The 27,335-nt window shown below is 36.5% G+C and overlaps 1 protein-coding gene across 3 annotated transcripts in view; it reads left to right on the forward strand.

Moving 5' to 3' along the window:
* TRAPPC10 (trafficking protein particle complex subunit 10) overlaps positions 1-27,335 on the forward strand; it is a 44,358-nt gene that overhangs the window by 14,578 nt on the left and 2,445 nt on the right. The window contains exons 6-22 of one of the 3 annotated variants that reach the window (XM_055702366.1): positions 1,068-1,179; positions 2,206-2,453; positions 4,664-4,810; positions 7,428-7,542; positions 8,662-8,738; positions 11,420-11,511; positions 12,650-12,790; positions 13,730-13,842; positions 14,886-15,400; positions 19,114-19,255; positions 20,426-20,584; positions 21,661-21,890; positions 23,078-23,178; positions 23,627-23,753; positions 24,624-24,794; positions 26,118-26,295; positions 26,693-26,887. In XM_055702366.1, coding sequence (XP_055558341.1) covers positions 1,068-1,179; positions 2,206-2,453; positions 4,664-4,810; positions 7,428-7,542; positions 8,662-8,738; positions 11,420-11,511; positions 12,650-12,790; positions 13,730-13,842; positions 14,886-15,400; positions 19,114-19,255; positions 20,426-20,584; positions 21,661-21,890; positions 23,078-23,178; positions 23,627-23,753; positions 24,624-24,794; positions 26,118-26,295; positions 26,693-26,887 — 2,863 coding nt within the window. The remainder of the gene's footprint in view (positions 1-1,067; positions 1,180-2,205; positions 2,454-4,663; positions 4,811-7,427; positions 7,543-8,661; positions 8,739-11,419; positions 11,512-12,649; positions 12,791-13,729; positions 13,843-14,885; positions 15,401-19,113; positions 19,256-20,425; positions 20,585-21,660; positions 21,891-23,077; positions 23,179-23,626; positions 23,754-24,623; positions 24,795-26,117; positions 26,296-26,692; positions 26,888-27,335) is intronic. The other 2 variants (XM_055702367.1, XM_055702368.1) reach the window with 2 other exon arrangements.

The following is a 27,335-nucleotide window of genomic DNA, read 5'->3' on the forward strand; positions in this document are numbered from 1 at the left end:
TGCTCTCTTCATTCTTTGAGGGTTGGGTACGAAATACAAAGAATGGTATAAAAGCAGCATTTTTAGATCTTGTTTGCAGCAGGCTCTTGGTACATTGTAGTGAACTGCTGTTACAGAAGCAGAATCTTTGCAGGCCTGTCAAAGTTTTATGAATCTCAACTGAAACAAATTGCATCTAGAAAGTATTGCTCTTGAATTTTGGGTAAATGTCCTATTACTCTGCCTGTGCAAAGACACTCAGGCTTGTAATTTGTATTTAATATAAATGTTGCTTTGCTTTCTCTGTTTAGATTATTATCAGTATGTATGGAGGCGATTCTTAGAAAAGTGCCTGTTTTGAAGTACTCCAAATAAAGAATGCCTTAAATTCCCTTTTTTTTAATATTTCTAAATATATCTCTCTTTCAGCTAGTATAGAGAAAAGCAAGAAACTACTGTTTGATAGAATTAAAGGTCTTGATTCCTTTGAAATTTTCTGGTCCCTGTACAGTCCTGTTCTCCACACCAGTTCCATCTCATCTTCATGTTTCCTTTGACTTCATGCACTACCTCTTGTATACGTTATATCTAATTCTCAGACTTTTCCTACTTACCACTGTGGCTCTCTTCTCTGCATACAACTGGTACTGCAGTTTCGCAGTGTAAACAGAGGGGAAAAAGTTGTAACTATTAAGGGAGATGAGTCTTTAGCAATTTCTTTTCTTTCTTTTTTAAAAAAACTTTTAATAGATGTATGAGCAATATCTTGTAGTGAATCAGGATATGGATACACAACAGAATTTACTGGCAAAGCAGTATGACTTAATCTTCTTTTGTGAATCATCCTGTGTTAGGAAGAAATAGTGCATCTGCTACAATGGCAGGTTTTCCTAAATGTGTGAATACTGGAAGGGGAAGAATGTTGGAAAAAGTAGTTCCTGGACCTCTACGTATGCTACTAATTTGATACTACATACAGGGCTACAGCTTGATATATCCTCACTAGATAAAGAGGAGGGGGACAGGCTGTTACACCTGTCATGACTAATACCAGTAACATGCTCCTTGTATTGCTTGTGTGTCAAAAGGAAGAACTGGCCTTTGTCTTTGAGATGCTGCAGCAATTTGAGGATGCACTAGTGCAGTACGATGAACTGGATGCCTTGTTTTCTCAATATGTTGTCAACTTTGGGGCTGGCGGTAAGTGTCTTAAAATATTAAATATGTTAAGTGTATTAACTTCTTCACCATGCTTCTGCTAAATAACCCAGTGCTTTGGGTAGCATGTGCATGGGAGAAAAAAGATGTTACTTTGCAGTGAAGATGCACTAGGCAGTTGGTACTCTTGTTTTGTGCTGTATGCAAACTCAAGTGTACATCAGTTATAGTCTTACTAAAGTTTTGGTTTTCATCTCTGAAGCTTAGAAGCAATTTCTAATGAAAACTTGCATTTTCATTTTTACTCGATGATTGCTAGAAACTGAGCGCTGAAACTAATTACCTGAGTGTTGAGCTGGCTGAGATACAGTTGCTGCTTTCACAGTTCACTGTTAAGTTACTCATGAGGTAAAGAGCTTCCTGGAGAAACGTATTCAGTTTTGCCTCAAATTACATGAGACATTTGGTAATCGCTACAAAACTGAATAGAAAGATGTGCTTAATCTGCAGTACAAGTTTAACTTTCTCTTTAAGAAAAATTACTGTGCAAGAAGCATCAAATAACTTAAGACTTTTAATGAATTAAAGCATATGTTATTATATAACAGCTTTAATCAGGTATGTGTTATGATTCTAGTGAAAATATGGTGCAGGAATAATTTCAGTGAAATGTATTTGTACTGACTGAACCTGATGCTATACCTGGAAGTGGGGGCACATCTATGCATTATGGCTGAGTAAGAAATACTTAAGTAGATAAAGCTTGTTTTGAACTTCAGCTAGGCTTAATTGCCAAGAAACACATTACAAACTGATTGCCACTATACTAATAACAAATAGGCAATTAGGGAAAAATGCCTACGGGGTTTGAATGTTCTGAAATCCAGTTATCTACTTAGCTGTGGAAGTCCTGTTGGTTTTTTGTTTTGCTTTTCATGTTAAGAACTATGTCATTTATTCATATGATAAACTTTAGAAAGAATAAGCCAGCTCACAACCTTGGGAGGGAAGAAGAGGCTTTGATAGAAAGCAGTGGTTGATTCTTGGATATTAACTTTATTTACTTAGATGGTGCAAACTGGCTGACATTTTTTTGCCAGCCAGTGAGGAGCTGGAATGGTTTAATTCTGCGAAAACCAATAGACATGGAGAAGAGAGAGCTAATTCAGAATCAAGAAGCTACTCTACTGGACTTGCGTAGTTACCTATTTTCTCGCCAGTGCACGTTATTAATCTTCCTGCAGAGGCCATGGGAGGTTTCCCAGCGAGCATTGGAGCTTCTTCACAACTGTGTGCAAGAACTCAAGCTATTAGAAGTGAGTCAGTGTAATATATTCCGTTATGTGAATGATTTTATCCAATGATGATCTAACAAGATTTTTGAAGTGTAGATGTTGGTGACCAGAAAACAGTAAGCGCTGGCTGTGAGTTATCATATTGATGCTGTAATAACAGATTGTAACAGTGGTACAGTTGAATGTTCCATCATGAGGATGTCTTCCGAAAGAAATTTGGAGACATCACATCCAAAAACCAAACCTGTATTTAGTTAAACTATTGTAGTCTTCACCTGGAAAGTTAACTTCTTGAGCTGATAGGTAACTTGTCTGCTTCTTGCCTGGATTTATTACGAGTCTCTTATAGTTCCTATCCTTTAAGTCAATAACAGTGTTGCACTGAAGAAAGTAAGGCAGATTGGTTAATATGCTGATATGCACAGTAGTAGTCTGCAACAAAAAGCAGTTTTGAGCTAGAAAAAGTGTCTACAGTAGGGCTTCTTTCTGCCATGCAAGTTGGATAATGCTTTGGTTGCCTTTTGTGGTTCATTCTTTGTGATTCCTTTTGGTGCCCAGTAACGCTGTTAGGCAGAGACATGTGTAATGCCAATCTCATCCAGTGACAGAAGGGAGAGATAGAAACAAGTGACAGCGCTCAAAGCTTTTTGTCATGTTCCATGCCTCCATGCTTTGCCCCTCCTCCCTCCATACTTTAGTTTCTGCTGATGTTTCTTAATCCTTCTAAAGAGGCTTTATCAGGGATGTTGTGCACTGATCATCCTCCACAGATGTCTGTGAATTGAAATATATCTTTAAGAGTATAGTGTGCATGAGAATATTTCTGGATTTCACCTTGTGACTCATCCATGTCCTTAATCCCATGGGTGTCTGGTTCTCTGTTAGTTTTATCTGTGCTATTATAGCAGTAGCTGCTGACTTTTGCCTGTCTGATATTGTGGTAGTAAGTTCCATCATTCAAAACAGAATCCATGGATTTCAAACCAGAAAAATCTACTTCAGATGCATAGCCGACACTTTCATGTATTCTAAAACTAACATGTAATTCCTATAGATAGTATATTTTATGGTGTGTTTTTTTTTTTTTTTTTTTTTTTAATTTCCAGAATAAATACATGGACCCTTCTAAATCTCTGAAGGTACTTCCTGCAGTTCCCCTTTTACTCCACCCTAAGTCTGTCCTGTGCCCCCAGTGTTTGGGGCTCTTCTCTGTACTGTCTCTTATTTCTGCTCTTTTTTTTCTTGCTGTGGTGATCCAAACTGAATGCAGGTGTTCAGGTTGTGAGACAGTGACAGTTGTTTGTGCATAGCATGTGGTTATCCCTGTTGTGATCCTTTCTTTTAATGTAGGAAAACCTCTTAATGTGGCTTGACAGCACTGAACGTGTAGCGGAAATCTGAACTACTCTGTTTTTAAGATCATTCTTTTCCTGAAAATGCTTTCAGAATTCAGATCTCTTCCCCCCGCCCAGTGCATTGTTCTTGGATGTTCAACTTTCCTATCACATTAGTCAATTAGCTAGTCTAGTTTATTACGGATTTTGAGACTTTCATAGTCTTTCTAAAAGGACTGTTTTTATATTGTTTAGGTCCAGGATTTTGAGACACCATTATCATGACTATATTCCAGATCTTTAGTTATGCTCATCTTTATCTCAATTCTTGAAATAATCTAGTATCAAGCTCTTTCTCTGTCATGTCCTGAATGATAATCCCTTCTTGGTGTGTGGTTTGGTGGGGTTTTTTTGATGTCTTACCCTTTGTTTAACAAACTTCTTATTGTGAAGGAAACATACTGATTTTTTTTTTTCCAGGTTTTTAAATCTGCTTCTTAGTGTATTTTTAATTTCAGTCTCAGATCTGATGTCTCTGTAGGAAAGTAGTAGTATATTTACATATTTTTTTCCTAACTCTGCTTTTCTTAGGCTTAATTTCCAAAGTTTTTAAATTTTTCCAAGTACTAGTACCTATTAGTCCTCTCTTCCTTCTATTTCGTTATCAATTATCAAATCCAGTTAATATAAACAGTTTGGTTGCTTAGCTGTCTTTGTTTCGTGAAGTAATATATATAAATTATTTAGGAGGTAGTGACAGTTGGCGTGGTTTTTTTGTATTGGAGTAAGCTCTTCCAAGAGGCTCTGCTATGTTGTATCAGGAAAAGTATTTTGCTGAAATATTTTCTCATCTGACTAATACTTATTTCCCAGTTAATTTTTTCTGTTCATCTTCAGGTCTCTGTTCCTCCTGGAGCTTTGGATTGTTGGGTATTTTTGAGTTGTTTGGAAGTCTTACAGAGAATAGAAGGCTGCTGTGATAGGGCTCAAATAGATGCAAATGTTTCCCACACAGTTGGTTTATGGAGCTACGCCACTGAGAAGGTGAGCAAATGATGTGTTGCAATTGTGATATTACAATTTTGAAACAGACCATTTGTTTCTGTGGAACAGATTTTGCACTTTTTATTGTGGAATTTAATATGGGGTTCTGTACATTGTCTTTAGTCTAGATGAGGCATCTAGGTTTATATCCACATTTTCTGCTGTCAGATGAGGCCTGGGAGTAACTAGGGTGTGTTCACCTATTTGTCTGTCCCCCTGGCTCTTTCACCACTAGTTTGATAGTGACTGGCTAATTAAACTCCAGAATGAACTCAGTCCATGTTGACTGAGAGAAGGAACATAAGTTTCAGTTACAGCAGCAGAAGCTGCCCAGATATGGATGCATTTACCGTCATAAATGGAGATTACAGCAATATGTTTGCATAGTTCATTGTTTCTTCAGTACATTAGTATGGTAGTAATAGACCCCTAGCTTCTTTGAAGGTGTTACCATTGGCAGCTTGTGAAAGAGGCAATTAAGTAATAATTTGCAATTTTTCAGTTACCACCCCTTACCATGAAGTAGAAGTTGTAAAGTAGCCTTTTCAGTTTGATTAAGCCCCTTCCCTAATTATATGAATGCCCGTTTGAGTTCCACTTAGTCCATTTCTAAGGTTGCTACTGCTTTCCACTGTTGAAAAACAGTTTAGAAAGATGACAAACTCCAGAAACTACTAAAATAGTGTACTGTGATCTTTGTGGATGTTTTTGAAACCAGTGTAAGCTCATGCTCTTGTTTGCATAGCCTGTAGAATATCTCCTATTTATTTTAATTATAGTTTGCTCGTATGTCAGTAGACTTAAGAATCTTCTAACTGACTCTAGGAGGTTCTTGTCTTACTAAGAAAAAAGCAGAGAAAGACGGTTTCACTTTGAAGAGTTACTGTTTAAGAAAAAAAAGTGTATGTATGTGATCAGAATAAAGGAAACAATTCTTCGTGTAAAGTGGTGATGGATGCATCACGTTCTTCCCGTGCTTCTTACACATTTCTATAGAAAGTTTGTACCTGAGTTGGAAATGTTCCTCCCATTCACAGCTCTTCTAACACAAAGGATAAAGGGAAAAATTGTAGGATAATGAGTAGGAGTGAGGTGGAACAGACTGAATGAAATTTAGCAACTGGTGACAAAATTAAGTGGAATTTAAAAAAAATAAGTTGATGGCCATCCCCATTTTGTATGGTGAGTAAAATGACAAGCTGAGACCTTTTTTCTTTTGTAGGCTTACCATGGTACTTGATTGAGTTATTGTAAAAAAATTAACCAATTGACCAACAGAACTGAACTTCTTTAAGACAGTATCCTCTGCTGACTTCTGGGTATCAGGCATACCAGCTGCTGTCAAGGGGTTTTATGGCAGTTGTGTGTATTTGTTTTAACACTGTTAGAGTCATAGAATCATTTAGGTTGGAAAAGATGCTTAAAATCACAGCGTCCAACTGTTAACCCAGCACTGCCAAGTCCACCACTAAACCAAGTGCCACATCTTTTGAATACTTCCAGGGATGGTGACTCAGCCACTTCCCTGGATAGCTGTTCCAGTACTTGATAACGGTTCTGGTGAATAAATTTTTCCTAATATCCAATATAAACCTCCCCTGATGCAACTTGAGGCCATTTCCTTTTGTCCTACACTTGTTACTTGGGAGAAGAGACCAACCCACACCTTGCTACAACCTTTCAGGTAGTTGTAGAGAGCAAGAAGGTCTCTCCTGAGCCTCCTTTTCTCCAGGCTAAATAACCCCAGTTCTCGCAGCCGCTCCTCATAAGACTTGTGCTCCACACCCTTCACCAGCTCCATTGCCCTTCTCTGGACACGCTCCATCCAGCACCTCAGGGTCTGTCTTGCAGTGAGGGTCTTGCAAAACTGAGCACAGGATTTGAGGTGCAGCCTCACCAGTGCCCAGTATAGGGGGACGGTCCCTTCCCTAGCCCTGCTGGCCGCACTGTTTCTGGTACAAGCCAGGGTGCTCTTGGTAGTCTCGGGCACCTGGGCACACTGCTGGCTCGTGTTCAGGCAGCTGTCAACCAGCACGCCCAGGTCTTTTTCCACCAGGCAGCTTTCCAGCCACTCTTCCCGAAACCTGTAGCATTAGCTATGCTAATCATCTCTTTTTCAAGAAGGTTTTCACCTGAATACAATACTTGGGTGAATTTGCAAGCTTGTCTAATCAGTGTACTTGAGACTGCCAACATTTCTTGATTATATTGTTTTCAAAAATAGAATACAAACACAGTTATTAGAAGTTATCTTTGGCAGTAACTGCCAAACATCTCAAGCTTTTTCCATGTTTATATGGAAAACCAGAAGGATTTATTCCTATGAAGTGTTATGCATGTAGGGATGTGTATGTATATGCAAGTGTTCCAATGTTATTTGAGTCGTTAACTTATATGCAATTTAGTTCTTAATAAAATTAATTTCTACTGTGAGAATAACAGTTAAATTTGAAAGGTTCTCTACTTTCTTTCCATGGAGTGTCTATAATACAGATCTTACAATCAGTGTAATATGACAGGAGTGGAAATGTATTATAGGAATGATGTAACAGAATAAAAGGAATTGTGTATTGATTTTTGTAGCCTATTGAAAACAAGTGTATGGTTTCTCTTACAGTTAAAATCTCTGGGTTATTTGTGTGGACTTGTGTCAGAGAAGGGACCCAATTCAGAAGACCTTAACAGAACTGTCGATCTGTTAGCAGGGTTGGGAGCAGAACGCCCTGAAACAGGTATTACCAGGAATGTACGCATTCTTTCTAATAACTGATTTTTTTCTTAAACAGATAGCATTTAAATCCATACATATATATAAACATTGATAGAACTTTATCTCTTAAGAATTCTTTTAATGTGCGGCTAGTACTTTAAATTATCAATGCATCTCCTTACTGTTGCAAGTATTTTTCCATTAATGCTCCATTTATCAGCATTTAGGTAAGTAGTCTTGAACAGTATTGGTTTTGAATAAAGTTTTTAATACTTTCAGATGAGTATTAAAATTATTTGAAAAAGAAATGGAGCATCCTTGATCTGATGCAAATAGATAACCTGCAACTGGAGCTACAAAGTGATATTATTTGAGTTGAAGTGATTATTTGAGTGGCTGAACAATCAAATTTATTTACTTGTTGAGGATTTTATCACTTGGAAAGATATTTCTGAAGGGAAGAAGCTTTCAGATGTTAAATATGCTAGAACAATTAGTGTCTTTGAAGCATTAGCTGACAGGCTGAAATTCACTTGCTTTGCAGGTATGATGATGTATGATTCTTAATTTAGTGCCGTGGTGCCTGTTGTGTTTATTTCAAATGGGGGCTTTTTTTCATCTAGAAATATTGACACATATTTGGTCTGGCAAAAACTTAAATTCAGCAAGTAATTTTCCTTTGAAGTACTTTGCTTGAAGTAGTAAAATATCTTCAAATTACACTATACTTCTGTCATGTTAATTTGTAAATGCAGCAGCGGGGAGTTGTGAGAATATTACTTTTGGCACAATATGGTATTAAGTACAATTGTGTGTGTTTCTAGGTTGAACAAATGTTATGAAATACTGTTTGGAGAAGTTAGTACAGTAACTGTGTTGCTGCTTGCCTTTACCCTGCTACCCTGAACATTGCTCATGTATGCATGCACACACAGGCAGTTGTGAAATAGCCTTTCTTGATCTTATTTTAGAGCCTGGGGAAGAAACTCATGATCTGTCTCTAAGTGTTGATGACGTTTCCCCATAAAATTATTTTAAGTTTTCTCTCCACTTTCTACTGAAGGAAAAAGTGAGGTGGGGTGTGTTATTAAAATAGGAATGTATTAGTAAGTGACACCTCTTTTTCTGCTTTTTTCTAAAGCCAATGCATCACAGAGCCCTTACAAGAAACTTAAAGAGGCCTTATCATCTGTAGAAGCTTTTGAAAAACACTACTTGGTAAGTATGAGTTTTGGTTACTTACGTTAGTTTTGTGTGTTTATGTTATAGATTGAATAAAGCCAGAATATTCAAACCTGAGAAGATAACACTGAAATGTAAATCTGTAATTTGGTATCAAAGGTTGTTGCTTACACACTGAACACAACAAAGCTGATTTGTTTTACAGCTGGAACCCTATATGGGCTCCAAGTTTCAAATATTTGAATTAACCTCCAACTCATAACTGTAAATATTGAAGTTATTATCTCTAAGAATGTATACTTAGTTATTAAAAAAGCCAATGTCATGGCTATCATATTCCGCTATCCCAAATTCAGAATTAATTGAAGCTTCCCCAGAAGAATATTGATGCATGGATTCAGCTTCCTCTTGAATGGTTTAGACTTGTATCTTGCAATGGGTGTTACATGTTCTAAGTTCTTCTGATGAGATTTTTGTATAAACTGTGGGTCACCTGTGAATCATAAGGTTGGAGCTGTTACAGATTAAAACATTGGAATTCTCATTGCGCTTTAATATGCATGATTATTTCCTGACAGCTCCCTTATTGAGGAGCCATTGTAATGATCTTCTGTTTTTTTTCTGTAAAAGATTGTTAAATAAACCAAAAAAACCCCTGACTGTCCTAAGATTGTGTTTGATTTTGGGGGGGGGTTGGTTTGGGATTTTTTTTTTTCTCCTTAATAATTTTCCTCTGAAATTTCTTATATTTGCAATACTACCATTAAAGTTTTCTGGGAAAAAGTTGGATGAAAACTGAGCAAATTTTTTTTTTTTTTTTTAATCTGAGAACTAGGTGGTAGTTATTTTTACAAAACTTTATTGAAAGAAAAAGTCTCAAAAGATTTTGTCTGAAGATACCAGGTTTCATTTTTATACTTCATTTCCTTGCAGGACTAGGTGGATAGCTGGACCAAAACTAAAATCTTTAAAGTGCTAGCTGCTCTTACATACTCAGTTCCAACTTAGACCTGAAAATCTCTGCTAAATTCAGCAGTAACTTTCTAAATTTAAGAAACTAGGTGGGATCTGCAGAATTTGCCAATGAAAGAACGGCTATTCCTGTTTGTATTTCTGACTACACTTTTATACAACAGAAATGTAGATTTGGATATACTGCAAAAGATTGTTTCCTATGTCCTTGTCACATAAATATATAAAATTTTTATATAACCATATTTTATCCATGTATTAAGTGAAGAAGAACATGGAATTAGTTAAAATTTCCAGAGACAGCAAAGATAATTTGTATTTAAAATTTTAATGAGTCTGGAAAGTAAAATGCAGCTTTCAGATGTGTTGAAAGGAAGAAGTGATGAGCTTTTGTTACCAGAAAAGGCTTTTTTCTCACTCAATGGCTAATTTTCTGTAACAACTTCTGAATCTTTTGCAAGGCTGTCAAATCTTCTACCAGCATGTTGGCTTGTGCTTTAATTTTGGAGGAACACAGGTTTTCATTTGTTATGTGTAGCTAGTGTCTAAGACTTCTCTGGTTATCCTGATCTGTTAAGGAGTGATCACGTAGTTTATTGTAGGATATTCTTGAGAGTTCTTAACAAAAGTTATTTTTCTAGGTTCTCCATAAGTAACATTAAAAATGGCCTAACAGAAGTTTTGGGAGCTCATTTGAGGTCACTTCCCTGCCCCATAGGAGTTGATGCTTTCTGACAGATACTCTGCAAAATATTTAGGCAGTTGGAAGCTCTTAAGCAATTTTTTTTTGGAAGGATCTTAATATACTAGGTGAAGAAGAATGAGCTTCTCTGAAAGGTTCCTGACAGTCAGAAGAGGCTGTGGGTTTGTAAATATAATGTGAAATGTTTTATGTATCAGACCAGAGATTCTTACATACTTGAGAAAAAAGTTTGGTGGCGGTATACAGTGCGTGTTGTAACTGCTGATTTTGTGAGAAGGATTTGTCACTGTTACTACAAGCTCAAAGCAGGGTGAGGAAGGTGACACGACAGTGTGGCTACGTTGGAAATTAAAGATGACTGAGGAACTTGAGTTTGGGATTGCTTAGTTTCAAGCAAAATTCCTTTAAGGCACTCTTTTAAAAATACTTGTTCCGATTATAACTTAACATTCTGTGTTTAATTGTATGTTTACATACTACAAACTTTCAAATACTTAATGGTATTATGCACAGCTTTAAAGTGAAAGAATCTTTTACCACATTCTGTGTGTAGTTTATTTGGTTTTGAAGTATTAATTGTGAGTCTGAGGCAAGCTCTAATGTTGTTCTAAATATGTTACGTGTGGCGTATGCTGGAATGATACACTCACAGTCCTGCAATGATAATCTAATGGCATATAGTCACTGAGAAATAGGTGCTTTCAAAAAAAAAAAAAAAGACAGGAGGATTAAAGTGTAAAGAATTGCTTGAAACTGCATTTCGTCTATTATTTTGGTGGTTACGACTTGCCTTATCTAATTTTTAATAGGCTTTTTTCTTCTGCTACATCTGCATAACACAGATATGGGATAATGACCAACTGCAGAGAAAGTGAAGATGACCTGAAAGTGCCCTATATTGTGTGCTGGGGGCAAGGGGAAATCTAAAAAGTGACTCATTTTGTTGTAGCAATTTAGTTACTGGCTATGAGTTTGTGTGAAATACCATATAGCTATTTAAAAAATATATAAAGCTTATAATAGTTTCTTTTTTTTTAAACAGGATCTGTCCCATGCCACCATTGAAATGTACACAAATATTGGAAGAATTCGCTCAGCTAAGCTTGTGGGAAAGGACTTGGCAGAGTTTTATATGTAAATGAATATTTAAAATGTCTTAAATGCATTAGCTTTGAAAAATTTAAATATAATCCTTGAGGAAAATACACAATATTAAAAAGGAATTTTAAAAAGTGTTTTTGAAAATGTAAACATGCCCTAAGTTTCAGGCTGTGTTTCAGCAAAAAGAAAAAGAGCACCAGCAATCTTTTTATATCAAGCCCTAATTCTCACTCATATTTTAGTACTCTTGCCTTTAACTGTCCTATATGTTCTTTAGTGGATCCTTCTAGGGAGAAAAGGACAGTGGGGGCGGGGGAGGAGCGGGAGGAGGAAAGAGGTAACTTTGCCTTTACTATGGCCTGCTTTAAAACATGGATTCTAACTTCTTTCAAATTTTATAGTTAACTATATGTGTGTCAATATAAACCTAAGAAAAGCCAGGCGACGTGTTTTTTGGAGAGTAGTCAGTTTCATATTTGATTGTAAAATGTTTGTTTCCCGCGCTGTGAAAATTATAGTGATTTTATTCCGAATTTCCAAATATATTTTTTTGTGTTTATTCCTGCTGTTAAATTCCACTAAAGGAACCTCCTGCATTGATTTTCTGTTTAATTTTATTTTTCTTACTTGAAGGGTTTGGGAGTCCTAAGTGGTTTTTGGGGAAAATATGTTTGGGTATGCTTCTCACCTATGTTGACTAAAGCAGTCTGATCTAGCCACAACAGATTCTCCTAAATTAACCGAAGTTTTCACCTGAGGGAATAATACTAGGTTTAAATACTACCATGGAACTGCTGCATAGTGATAAACCAATATTTTCATTGAAGCATTTCCCTGCTTCAGAATTGCTGAGTAAGCAGATTTTTAGTTAACTGTCAGAAGCTTGAGATGGCTTTTGTTGCATTTGTGGGAGGTAGCTTCACCTCACTTGCTCTGACTTGGGATAGATCTGTATATGAAGCCTTTTGTTGACATGGTATAGTTACTGCAGTTCTTCTTGCTTAAGTGATATGCTGGTAATATATCAAAATATTAGCCTAATGGTTCACTGCATCTTGTTCTGCATTCATATGCAATGTTCCATTCCCATCACCACTTCTTGAAAACGTGTAGAGATTTCAAGGCTGCAAAGGTTCTTATATCACTCTGTACTCACTCCTTTATTTTAAAGGAGGAAGAAAGGTCCGCAGAAGGCAGAAGTGTATCTTCAAGGAGCACTGAAAACTTACCTTGCCGAGGGCTGGGCATTGCTCGTCACACATACAAGAAAACAGTTAGCTGAATGTCAGAAACACCTTGGACAGATAGAAAAGTATCCTTTAAAAGGTGGAACCAGAAAAATCAAGACTGGAGAAAATGGTATTTCTGATTATTTTTTTTGACATATCTGTTAACTTTTATTTAACAGTAAAGACTGTCAAACATCAAACAGCTGAGTTATTTCTTGTTTCCACTGTTGCTGCTCGTTTGGGGAGGGTTGTGTTATTTATTTTTTAATTATTTTTTTTTTAACATCTGGTTTGCTTAATACCTTTTGCATATGGTTGCTGCTCTCTGTTTTAAATACATCAAGGCTCTAGAGGGTGATGCAACATGGATAGCATGAAGTTTGTAATTACTTGAGCAGATACCACAGAGGGTTTTTTTATGATTGTGTTTGTACTTCATCATTATGAAAGTTTTTATGTGGTACTGTATTTTTCATTTGGTAAATACGACATTATAGTGTCTTCCTATATTAAGGAGCTTAATTTCTGGGCTTTCTATAGCTGCTACTACCTTTTTCCTGTATCTCCAGCACTCAAAATTATAAAGTGTGTCTTATGACTTGATTATGGTGAGTGATGCTGTAACAGCTGGCAGATTCTCAGCCAAATAAATTCAAATATAGTAAAATACTCAAGTTATTTAGTTCTAAATGTTGGGCAGCGTAATGCAACACACTGGGTCTTTAACTTACATGCTGCGTTTATCTATTGCCAAACAATGAATTTTCTATTCTCACTAATTGTTTTAGATGCAGGAAGATTGCACAGGTCAATGATATTTTGGTAGGTCTGCAGAAAGTAGAGATTTTGCAATACTCTCAGATGATAGTAAGTCTCCCATTGTTTCGTTTCTAATGGAAGTATGTGGTGATGATAAAAGCAGGTCTTTTTAAAAGATTAGAAAAGCAGCGCCTGAATTCTCATTTTCAGTCAGATTTTTGAATGTTGTAGGTTTCTGCTTCACATTTCCTTAACATTGTTAGCTATCTTCAAACAAGCAGCCTTTTAGCTGGTGATAGTCTTTTAACAGAAGATGAACGCAGAAGCTTTTGCCAAGAAATACTAGATTTTGCCAATCAGCAAGCAGAGAACCAAGGTAAGTCTGGTTCTTAAATACTTAAAGCTTAAGCTGTTGTAATCTGATCTTTTCCTAAAAGAGGAAGGCTTTTTCACATGGGTTTCACTACCCTGTGCATAACTTCTGAAGTAACATGTTTTTTTTCTTGTCATCTCCGTAACATTTATAAAATTTCTGCAATAAATAAGAATAGTCAGAGGTGAAAGGGTAATCAATATTTTCATCCTGGAGAGTCTTTGTTTTCCTTCACGTATCTGTTTCTCTGCTTTGACAGCTCATAATATGTCTTATGGGGTGGGTTTTTTCAACTGCTAATTTATCTTTGGCTCTACATTGCTGGTATGCAGATAGCAGCTCTGTGATGATACTTCTTTGGTTTTTTGTGCTAGATCTGTACCTGTCCACTTGCAGCTTATTTTGACCATCCTACCTCTTCTCTTTATTCTTTCTGCTGCTTTAGTAAGACCTTGTCTTCAGATATTAATCATAATTCAAATTCATACAGAATACTTCTTGTAGATCTAAGGACTATTCATTTTTATGCAGAATTTTTTCTTGAATGGATATACCATAAATAATATCTTATTTTAGACTTGCTTCGTACTGCCTCAGTGTTGGATTTTGGAATCTAGAAAAGAGAATGAAAAACCTTCGTATGGTAATGCTGATGGCTCAAGGCACCAGTCCGATCATTAGTTTCTTAAACTTGTACTTGCCCTTGACTTACGTGCTCTGGGAATTTTGTCACTTTATGCTATTGTGTTTTTCTAGAACACTTTATATCCTAGTGAAATGTTAAACTTCTGCTTAGACCCTGTATTTTAGTTTGGTTGTCTTTAATAGCCAGAGTACTAAAACTGTAGTAGTTGTAACTGTTAGAAAACAAATCTCAGCATCTTTAAGTCTCATTTCTATGCAAGATAAAACTAAAATATTAAAGTATTGATTTATTGTGAAAAGTCATTTATCTGTTTAATTCTAGAGGTTAAATTTTTTAAGAGAAAAGATTTGTTGATCTCCAGCAGCATGGGAGAATAAAATCCCTGATTTTATCTTTCCAGGTCAAAAGGTTATATTGCCTATGCACTCCTTCGCACAGTTGAAAACTCTACATTTTGACCCTCCAAATGCTGTTGTCCATGTGGGTGGAAAGCTGTCTATTGAATTGACTTTGCTGAGCCAAATGCCCATACCTGTCCAAGTGGATCAGATTGCCATCCATGTTCACTTCAGCATTGAAAAAAATAGTTACAGAAAAACAGCTGAGTGGCTCACTAAGCACAAAACTTCCAATGGTGTTATCAGCTTTCCATATGAAATTGCAGGGTTTCCTTTGTCAAGAAACAACTTGCCGGCACTGGAGCTATATGAAATGTATGAACGGAGTCCCTCGGATAACTCTTTGAACACAGCAGGAATTATTTGCAAAAATGTGCACATGCTGCTACGAAGACAAGAGAGCAGTAGTTCGCTGGATATGCCCTCAGGGATGACTTTAGAAGATGGGGCTCATGTGCTGAAATGCAACAACTTAATACTGGAACCAGGAGTCAATAGAATAATATTCAATACTCAGGTATGTTTTTATAGTTGAGTGAATGTAGCACTCATGAAAGAATAACTAAAACACTGGGTGAGGAAGAGCACAGTGCTGGCAAGTGGTACCTGTATTGCTTCCTGTTACAGTCTGGGTGATGCCGTTCCCCTTGTAGCTTTCTTTTTGTTGTTCTGGATCTATATCTCCCTTGAAAGAAGGCTGGTTTGTTTGTGCCAGAATGTACAGGTGATCATCCTATTTGCAGTCATTTGAGTCAGCCTTCCAAAACTTGTTTTAAACATCTTGATTATTGCTGCCAAAAATTCATATACAAAGTAATGTACTGCTCGTGAAGTCTGCCTTCGCTGTTGAGCTCATTCAGAATAATGTTTAAAAATGTTGATGGGAATGCATTTTCTAGCCCTTAATAAGTGACTGTGTGGTTAAATTTCATTGATAGCCTGTTCTTCAGTGTGGAGGGTGGTAGAATATTTTTTCACTTAGTGGATGTAGTAAACCTACCTGCAAGAATTATGACAAAGTTAAGCTCAGCTTCAAATACTTGAATGTAGAAGATGTCAGAATTAAAACTGCCCCCACTATTCATTTTAATCACATAAGGAATGAAAAGACAAGAATGTAAGGATTTTTCTGCTACAGGAATACTAAATTTGCATGAGCAAAACCAGTGAAAATAGTGTGTCACCACGTAAATGCCATCATTGAAAAATGCATTACAGTCCTGCTTCTGCCATATAGTGTTATATATGAAACTTCCTCAATTTCTGACTTACACATGCATTCTAAGCTAGCTTAATACTTGGAGTAATCAATTTTTTCCTCCCATTCTTCCCCCAGCAAGCTAAGTATTCCTAGTAATCACTGAAATATTTAAGGACAGTAGTACTTATCACTTCTGTTCACATTACATTACTATTAGATGCATAGTAGCTAGATACTAGCATGCCTTGAGTACCAATCCCGTTGGTTGGTTGTGGTGATGAGTTTTTTTGGTTGGTTTTGGTTTTTTAAAGTGCCACTCATTCTGTGGCCTTGTACTTTGCTGATCTGTGGTTTGTTTGCTTGTTTTAATGAAATGTGGAAAGGCATTTACCTGCCGACTTAGTCCTAGGTAGTGAAATGCCAGACATTTTCAAAAGTGAGACTTCACCATCTGCTTGGCATTCCAGGGGTAGGAGCTTCTGGCCTCAATTATGTTGTTCTGTTGTTTGGGTTTCTTTAAGGACTTATATCTCCCTTCCCATCTCTGTAACCTTCACAGGGAAGTATTTAGTAGAGTTCAATACGACAGCAATGAGTATCAGAAAATCTGAGTGAGAAAATACTGAGAAACTGAATTATTAACAAGAGGTGGGGCAGAACAATGAGGAATGCAATAGGTCTTTCATAGCTGCTTCATTTTATGAGCATTATCCAGCCTGTATATTGGAAAGGGTATGGATGCTATGAAGAAGGGAGAGTGTTTTGCAGTCACATATGGTATATACACCTGCTAGCTTTGCCATTTTCCAATTGATTTAAATTAGCTTTAGTGCCTTTTTTAAACTAATTTTGAAATAAGAATATACTTAGCTGCTTTTGATGACTAAAATTTGATAGCTAGACAGAGCTGGCTAGGAGGTTTCTTTAGCACTTTTAACCTATTTTAGGTGCTCCACACCTGAGATTTTAACTTTCTCTTTTTTCCTTCTTTTTTTAATTGTTAATTTCTGTCTTATCTTAGGACTTTGCTTAGCCTGTAGAAAGCTTCACTCTTACATACTCTGCCTTTCAGTTCCTCCAGTGCTGAGGCAGAAAGCACTAGAGAGGTGTGCTTGGTACATGTGATACATATGCTGTAGAAGCAGTGGAGATGGCAGGTATCTCAAGATGGAAGTTGAGTTCAAGTCTCTGATGATATGGCAGTAATGTCATTTGAACTACTTACTGACCTAATTTTTAGGTTTCTGATTCTTTCAAAGGACTGGGACAAGTCAATTGGATTTGGAGATGTGAGCGGTCTTGGTGGCTGCAAATGTACTTTCCTGGAAAATAAATTAACATGTATGTAGAATTAGATTTTGGGTGAAGGAGCCTTACTAGAAGAAAGGTGTTGGAGACTGAGCAGGTATTTTGGCTTAGTGGTATCAGGAACCAATCTGAAACCACAGAAGAAGAGATACAGATGAAAAGATAGATATAGCTCTGCTTTAAATTTGCCCTGTTCTGCATGCTTCTGGTGGCTGTTGGAGGATGGGCAACCTGAGGCCTATAACTCTCCTACTTGCCCAACCTTCCTTTCTTGAAAGAACGAACTTTGCTTGGGAAGACTGCTCAGTGTGAATCCTACTTATCTTTGTACAGTTGATCAAAGCATGACTTGTCTGTCCTTAAAGGGAAAATCTGAATATGCTACAATTTTGGCAGCGTATTCCTAGATAACATGGTGAAAGCTTCTCTAAATTTGGCCTGCAGTATTTACAAAGTATTTACTAAAAATCCATTATCATTGTAGTAGTATACTGTGTCACTTCTAGTGGATTACATGGCTGGCCAGAGGATAGAAGTTGCCGAGAACTTGCTTTCTAAATTTTCTTACAGTGATGCTTAATCGCACTGTTTTGCAGAGAGAGGAATGACTGTGCTTCTATGGTGCAGAAGCGGTTTGATTCTTTCTGTAGATTTTAGACTAACAATTAGTGTTACTTATGCTGATTAGCAATCTTCCAGTGTTTTATCAAGCTTTGAAAGAGATCAGAAAGCATTATCTAAATTCTTCAGATTGATGTTCCCATCCCATGTTGAGATTTAAAGTATGTATATCTGTATTATGAAAGACTTTACTCATGCTTTTCAACAGAAAATATTCAGGTGGTAAAATTCAGTGACTTTAACATCACAATGCGTAATACTGAATTTCAGTCAGGATTTGATTTGTAAATAACTGTGTAAGTGAAGTTTGAATGTTAAGTTGTTACAGCTTTTCTCCATAACTTCTAATCATATTCTTTAGATTGAATTATACCCAGCATCAATATTTATCTGTTACACTTGGTAAAATGGCACATGGAAAAAGAAAATATTTCCCATTCCCTAGCAGTAGTAGCTAAGAGCAAATAGAATCAAGAATAAATATACTAGCAGATGTTACAGATTTGCTTTTTAGGTTATCAAAAAAACATCCAGAATGCCATTATCCAGGGTAAGGGAAGAGTTTGATATTAAATACGCATGTGTTACTTTCTTTGTAAGTATTTACACAGGGTATGGGTTGGGAGCGTGTGAAATCGATAGTTTGAGCTGAAAGCCATGCCTTGTATAAATGTTGTAGGATTTTTATGAATGTTGGCCAAATAAGCTTTACTGCTTGCTAAATATAATTTCAGTACTTAGTAAATATAATTATATTTTAATATATGTGGCCCTTGGGGGGGGTGGGGTGTCAACTAACAAACAAGAAAAAGCACCCCAGAATAACAATTTGACAGCATAGCTACTATATTAATTATTCTGACTATTGGTACTTATGTTTTTTTCTTGAATCAGCCAGTGCTCTAGAGCTATCTTAATGGCGTAAAAGGTGCTCCTTTGTGAAAATCTTACCACTTACTCAGAGAACAAGTCTGTCATTTTAATTTACAGTTGCAAGGTATCTGATAAAAATGAGCTGGATACATGCTGTTCTCTAGTAGAGGGTTTATTCTGTAAGTATTTCCTAAACTGAAAGATGCATTCAAATGTTTTCTTCAAAGGCCAAAGAACCTGGGACATACACACTCAGGCAGCTGTGCACTTCAGTGGGGAAAGTACAGTTTGTCCTTCTTCATATTTACCCAATTGTGCAGTACGATGTATATTCTCAGGAGCCCCAGCTAAAAGTGGAACCGATGACTGGTAGGTACAGTTGCTATGCTGAAGTTGTTTTGGTGATTTCTGTTATGCTCTCATGGGACTAGATAAAGCGTTTTCTGGCTTGAATATTATTCAGAATTATTTTGCTTTGCTCTTAATTTTGAGTCTAAAATAAATTCTTGGTTTTCAAATTATCCATCAAGTATGCTATGTCAGTGATGGCTAGTTTTCAACAACTAATTCCAGTGCCTGACTTTGGAACATGTGTCACTTTTGAACATGACTTTGAACATTTAGTGTCTCTTAAATTTATCAGGTATGATTTGAGCTGCCACAGTGATTAGGAGAAGTGAATATTTAAATTTGTAATTGCCTGAGCTCTCTATTGATTAGTTCTGTGACACTGCTGTCTCTGGTATTTAGAAGAAATGTGTAAGAACTGGGTTTCTCGACTAGACGTGATAATGTGAACTTACTAAAATTTAATAGTGAATACATCCATTGGTTTCATGGACAGCTGGGCATTATGTGTTGTGGAGTTTATTGAAGTTTGTAAATGAAGATGTATTTTTATATACACTATAGTTCTATAGTATAGTTAATAGTGATTTTTGTTTTCAGGCTCTTAACTGAGGCAGTTGAGGAGCTGATACGCCTTTGGTATATCATTCAAGTTACATGGGTTGCAGTGTGTGGTGAAGGAAGGACAGGCATATTGGGCATTAATCAAATTAGATACCCCTGTGAAATTGATAGTTGTGATTCAGATATTTGAGAGTCTGTGTGCATACTGGCATTCTTGTTATGTCGATTATATAAATACAGCATGTGGGTATGACTGGCATTGTAGGTGCAAAAATACAAAGCTGTCTACAGCTTGGGGAACTTAACAACAAGTTAGTAAATTGTTCGGGATTGTTGTATTTCACCGAATTCTGTGCTCCCAGAGCTACACAGTATGTGAGCCAGCTAATCAAATCCGTCCAAGAAACAGTGGTTCTGGTCGCTCAAGTTGAAACAATCAGTTTCTCCACACCAGTGTATCTGAACTAGGTTTAATGTGTTGAATGACGCCAAAGCCCTATGCGTTTAAGTTACCCTAACGTGTGTGAGAAATTGTCTGGGAATATTGCTAACAAGCCTTACTAGTGCATCGTAACTGTCAACTGATGAGTACTGGAATCTGTTACCAATTTCTGCCACCTTCTTCAGATAGCCTTTTGGCTGGCATTCCCCAGAAGGTGAAATTCACGGTGACTACTGGTCACTACATAATGAAGAATGGGGATACTTTGCAGCTCAGTAACGCAGATGCCATGCCTATTCTGTACCATCCGGAGAGCAAGGCAGCGATCTATTCCAACACCAGGGGTAAGCGATGAAGTAAACATTAGTACTCTTTGAAATGGCTGAAAGTTCAGTAAATCTGCACTTACAGTATTAAGAACACTGATGCTGTCTTTTTCAGTAGTCATTATTAAGAACAATTCTAGGGACTTGCAGCTGAGTACTTCAATGTAAGAAAGGTCTTAAATTTTCATCCTCATAGTAGTAGTATGAACTTTTCAGCAAACATAGCTGGACAGCTTTTACTTTCATTGATGAAATTCAGTAGCATGGTGAAACTGCTGCTGAGGTCAGTGAAGGACTTCCAAGTGAAGGATGGTGATTTTTTTTGTGCAGTAGTTGTAAGTAGGTTTTTACATAGCGCATTATGTAAAAGGAACATTTCCCTTGGCCAGTGTTTCATTTAGCAGATGACATCCTAGTTCCCTTTTTCCCAGAGCATAAGTACTGTATAGTCTCCTCAGTTGCTCAAACACAAGCAACTTTGACATAAGTGGGAAGAACAGTCTTAACAGACTTGATGAAATTAAGGTTAAAATAGACTATACAGAAGCACCTCATGTAGCATTTTAAAGATAATGGTGACCAAGAGTACTGATGTGTGTGGTTCAGTAAGTTGTAAGTTTGAAGTGAAGTTATGAGACTAAGGAGATACAGGATGTTCTAAAAACTTCAGTAGGTGTCATACGATGGACTGAAGTAGCTCTTCAGCTAGTTTGAAGCTTGTTATCAAATTGCCCTCGTAGTTCTGCCTTAACACTGGAAGGGACTATTAGACAGAATGGGGTTGCTATATTCCTGCACTTTAAGAAGAATAGAATGTTACTATTGGGAATTTGTGAACAGTGGTGGTATTTAAGATCCGCAAATTACAGATCATTTGATTAGGTTACTGCGGAGTTATATAACATGGTTTCTTAGTGCTGTTTTTGCAAACATGGAGGTCTTGCAAGGAAATGGTTATGACACCACATATTTTGCTGTGACTTTTTAGACTAGTTTCATTATGTAGTTACAGATTGAAATGAAAATTGGGAAGGGATGAATGGGTTTTAAATCTACTCCCCCCCCCCCCCCCCCCCCATTCTACACAACTATAGAAAAGATCTCAGAATCATCATTAAGGATTCAGTCTTCTGAAAAGATCACAAGCATCAGTTTGCCAGTGGCTCCTGCATATCATGTGATTGAATTTGAACTAGAAGTCATGTATTTGCCATCAGCCACAGAAGCTGCAGTGGAGAAAGAAAATACTACAAGTAAAGAAGATCACAGAAAAAACAAAGAGAAGCAGAAACAGGACAACTGCATGGCTACTGTTGACCAAAAAGTAAGATGTTATTTAATGTTTTTATTATGAAATCTATTTGATCACAGGGGCCTGTGCTTCACAAAATAGAAGTAGTGGTGATGGGGCGGGGGGGAACCTTCTTGCATTGAACTAATTTTCTCTTAAAAGGTGTACATGTAAAAATCATAGCAAATGTTATAAATGTAAAGAAAACGTAAATATAAGCAGAAGTACACACTATGTTTACTACATTGCCAACTGTTACTCTGGCTAGTAATCTGAGCTTTAATGTTCTAACACTCACAGTTTATATAGGATGAAGGTTAAGACATCATGCCTTTATAAAAGATGGCATGGTGGTCTTTAAATTCTCCCTTCTGAATCATGGGAAAGATATTTCTTCCACTTGCAAAGAATCTGTGTGCTGTGTTGGGGTACTTCACACTGTAGTGTTTAAAGCTGTCACATTATTTAGTTGGAGGTAACTTTTCCTCTTAATTTTCATTATGAAGGGTCAATAAAAGGGGTAGTATGGGAAGAAGCTCTTCAGCTGACAGTGAAATGATTTTGAAACCATCACCTTTCAAAGTGTTACTCAGTGTTAAAACTGACCAAATGTGCTGCTACATATCCTTATGTGTGAAGGGTTGGGTAAAAAAGAGCTATTAAACAAGCACTGCTAAAATGTGATGTGGCAATTCCACCCCCACCCCCACCCCCAAAACCATATTGTTAAATATATACGCTTTACAATTAGAAGAATGGCAGCATCCACACTTCAGGAGAAAGTTTCAGTTGTGTGCTGCTTCAAGTTAAAACAAATATACATTAAATACTATTTTGAGCTTGTGTTTAAACAATAATAGATCTTATAGTGATTTATTAGATACTGACCTTTTACCAGATTATTGTATTGAGATGATATTTACATTGCTAGTATCCTTTTATCTTTTTTTCTTCTATTCCCCTTCTTTTATTTCTGGTCTTCAGGAAAAGCTTCTTTGAGATTTCATCCCACTCGCAGGAAAACAAAAGTGTAATATTTTGTCAGAGTAGCTTTTGATACACTGGTGTGTTTTTTAAAAAAAAATTATTTTCTTCTTCCCCCTCTGGATGCATTAGACATAGACTTGCTGAAAGAGGTTTTGCTTAGAAATGAGAAGAAAAGCAAAATCACTATGCCAAAGACCATTAGGAATAAGAACTTTGTTCCTTTTTTCCTTTAGGTAACCATTGATTGTCCTTGGTCGATTTACTCCACTATTATTGCATTAACATTCTGCATACCTTTTAATGCCAAGCATTCCTTATTGTCAGCTGGCAAACGGTAATGTACTCGTTAAGTATTTATTGTTTCTTTCTTCTTACAGAATATGGAGCTGGAGTTTCATAAGTAATATTTATAGCAGCCTTTAAAAAAAAAAGTTGGGCTTTTGTTATTTTATGCAGCTTCCCATTGGAAGCTTGCACACCTTTCCTCTAGTGTTGTTTCAAAACATTAAAACAAATCCATGGTTTCAGCTATTTTGGAAATAAGACCACAAGATAAACCAGGCTAGCCTATTTCTGTGTAGTTACTTGTTTTTGTTTAATAAGTAAGAGGATGTTTTACAGCCCTGTTTCTACAGACTCATTGGTGAAAAGATGGAAAGAAACAAAGATACCTGTCATTCTGTTATTGCTTAAGCTGTGCATTTGAAGACAATTTTATGGACATGTACTCTTTTAATGTAACTATTCAACTTCTGTTGAACAAACTGTGTCATGTTTTTCAGGAAATATGTGCAAGTCTGTGTACAGAATTTGTCAGAACTCTGTTTCCAGCTTTCAGACAACAGCCTAAAAAATTCTGCTGATTGTACAGATTTGCAGCTGGTACCTCTCAACCCTGAATCTCAACAGGTAAAGATTTCATTTGGTGGTTTATGAGCTTGTTGCCAGGACAGCTAGATATGAAAGTCCTTGTTAGTGCAATTATTAGCACTTCTGCATATAGGTTTTGTAGTAAGTAAGCCTGAGTTATGTCAGACCTTTGTAGTCTTCTGAGTAACTTCGATTCTTACAGATGCTTTATAAGGCGTTTATACCTGCAGATCTCAGATGAAATTCTAAAACTTGCAAAGATTATTATATAAGTTTTCAAACTTGTCTGTTTGCCTCATGTAAAGTACTACGTACCTGCTTGACCAACAGCTGTACAAATGTAGTATCACAAATATCACTGTTAAAATTTAATTTGTTCCTCTTATAACTGCAATTTGTCATTAGGTTTTAGGAAAAAAACCCAGATAGAGACTGTTTTCCAATTTTACTATTTTCTGTTTTTTCCCTATTTTACTGCAGTCCAATTTGACTGTTTACAGCTGTAAACAAGTTGCAAAACAGTTTCTTTCAGCCTTGTCTGAACACGATACTAAATAGGTCATTCTTGGTACCTAGGAAAAGTATATACAAATTTTATTAATAATCTTTATTAAATTTGACTTTTGAATAAACTATTTTTCGTCATACTTGAATGTGAAATGTTCACTTTTGAAACATTGATTCTGACAGTGAAGTGTATCCCTACTTTTAATTAAATGTGCATTGTTAAAATGATTCACTCGTAGTTGTTTGGGATGCGTATTTTCCCTAATGATTTAATTAACACTAAATAGGTAATTTTGTTTTTATAAACTGTATTAATGCCAGAACAGACAAACATGTGTATGTGCATTTCCACTTCTTTCTCAAAGGAAGGAAGGAACTAATACTATAAACATTCTCTTTCAGGTCATATACAGTAAGCAATCAATATTCTTTGTATGGGAATTGAAGTGGACAAAAGAGCTTCCTCTCTCCTTGCAGTGCCTGTTTTCAGTCAGCTTTTGTCCAGCTACCTCTAAAGAACCCTCTCTTACCCTGAAGCCGTTCACTTATGAATTCCAAGTGGAAAATTTTTTTGTAAGTACTCCTCTAAGTATAGCATATGTTAACTTGAGTATGGCTTCCTAATATATGGAAAGTCAAGAAATATATTAAAAAAACTTCTGTTTACATAATGAGATTGATGCCTACTTAAAATCATTGGAAAGCCAGTTTGTTGAATGATAGAATTGAAACCTGATACAATAGAATGGAATCCTATACTTGCCACTGGAATGGGAGGGAGACACAAACGACATAATGCTTACACAAATGTCCTTGATCTTGTTTTGTTTTTTGTTCAGTGTTTTCACTTTGTGGCATGGAGACTGCCCTTAGGTTACTGAGCTGCTGTTTCCCCTGCTGGCTTGGGACTGCACTCTCCAAAGCAAATTGCAATGTCCTAAAAATCTTTGCTGTTGAAAACATTTGAGCTGTTTTTTGTAGTGCTTAAGATGAGCTCCTCTAATGAAATACTTAAGGTTTTCTAGGCCATTATATTGAACATTTCTTCTTTCCCTGTATGAACAAACTTTTTATTCCTTTGATCAGCTAGGAAGCTTATAGGCTAGATAAAACTTCCTATTAAAGGAATTCTGTCAACGTTATTTAATCACATTTCTAAATTCAGTCTTGTGTTACCTTTTTTGATGCTTGGGTAAAAAGTAGCAACATGAGAAGACTCTAATTTGGTTAAATCTTTTTGTCTGTTTTCAGTGTTGCTAATGTTTTCTACCTGCTTATTACAAACTAGCACTGAGCAATATTTTAGGTATTTGTTTACCTACTGGCATGTAACGAGCATCGTTGGCACCTATATCAGCATCTTTCTGGAGTTCTTAAAGAGGACTAACCACATTAAACAGTGGGGGTGTGGGGCTGTGGCAGAAACTTAATTTTGTAGTAATTAAAAAATAGCTTTTTGATAATGTTGGTATCATTATTCTGGGGACTATGATGGTTAAGAGCGATGAAGTAGTTCCCCTGTATTACTGAAGATTTGAGTGATGTGTCTGGAAAGCGAGGAGCCAAGTAACTAATAAATTTTTTTTTAAATAGTAAGAATATTGGTGTCCTTTTAGGACCATTGAAAGGTTGAGTTAAAGCACAGAAGTGGAGGGGAAAATGGTGTGCTCACACCTAGCATCAAAAATAATTGAATCAAATTTGGTTTGATCATATTCTCAAACAGAACAAGATAATAAAGTGAACATTACTTATAACTGAATCTTGCAATAAAAATTTAACAGGATGTGGATATTAAAAGTAAAGTTTGTACTGTATCAATTTTCCAGTTCACATTTTAAACAAAAGTGAAACGCCCCTTTTTTCTTGGTAACAGCTCTGTTTCCTTCCTGACAGACATTGTATCATGTGAAAACTGAAATTTTCCCACCATTGGGGGCAGAGTATTGTAAAACAGGCTCACTCTGCTCTTTAGAGGTGTCAATCACCCGACTTGTTGACCTCTCAGAGGTTGACAGAGATGAAGCATTAACAGAATCAGATGGATATTGCACAACAAAACTTATGTATGAAGGTAAGAATATTTTTCTTAAGCATATTGTCAAAATTTCCCATTAGTTTTGTCTTGATAATGACAAGTGCCAAACTTTCTATGGCATATATTCTTGTATTGTGAGTGTGGCTGCTCAGTAAAGCAGTTTTTGTTCTGCTAGACTATTTTTACCTCATTACTCTATCTTTGAGTGGAACATAAATGCTGTACAGACTGGACAGATACTCACTCGAGGCCCAACAACGGTCCCTTTTTGTGTAGGGCTGTTTTCTTACCTTGCACAGCTCTTCACACATAAAAGCTTGGTGGGCTTTTAGATGTTGCTAAAATACTGACTTTAAAACTGCTCTAAAACTATACTGAAGGTTCTCCATTTTTCAGAAAAGATCTTCATAGAGTTTGCTCTTTATTCTTACAGTTGTTGACAACAGTAGCAACTGGGCAGTCTGTGGAAAAAGTTCTGGAGTCATATCTATGCCTGTAGCAGCTCGAGCAACTCACAAAGTCCACATGGAAGTGATGCCGCTGTTTGCTGGCTATCTACCTTTTCCTGATGTCAGATTGTTTAAATACCTCCCTCACCATTCTGCTCACTCCATGCAACTCGATGCTGGTAAAGCTATCTTGACTACATGGCTACTTACAGAAATGATACTGCTTCTCCTGTGTTCTTATGTAAAGAGAAAAGCAAGGCGAGGAAGTGTATTGACCTCTATATCGTAGATATCTTTGTTACTTACCTTCACTTACAGTTTTGATTTGAAACTTACAAAATTTCGCTACAAGAACATTGAAATTGGGTTGCAGCCTTAATTTGTGAGGAGGAATAAGTGCATTGTTTTCTTATATTTCCTTTAAAGATTATTGTGCAAATTAGTTGTCACTGGATTTATCATCAAGTGAAAACTATTTTATAACCCTCTAATCCTTCAGTTTCATTGTCTGTAAACTGCACATCTACTGTGTCTTCATTAGCTTTGAATTTTTTCCCTGGTTTTTGAAAGGATTAAGTACGAACTAAAAGAACTGCTGAAAATTTGTGGCATATAAACCAGGTCAGA

The sequence above is a fragment of the Falco cherrug genome, chromosome 2, assembly GCF_023634085.1.
Source record: "Falco cherrug isolate bFalChe1 chromosome 2, bFalChe1.pri, whole genome shotgun sequence".
Classification (NCBI taxonomy): Eukaryota; Metazoa; Chordata; class Aves; order Falconiformes; family Falconidae; genus Falco; species Falco cherrug.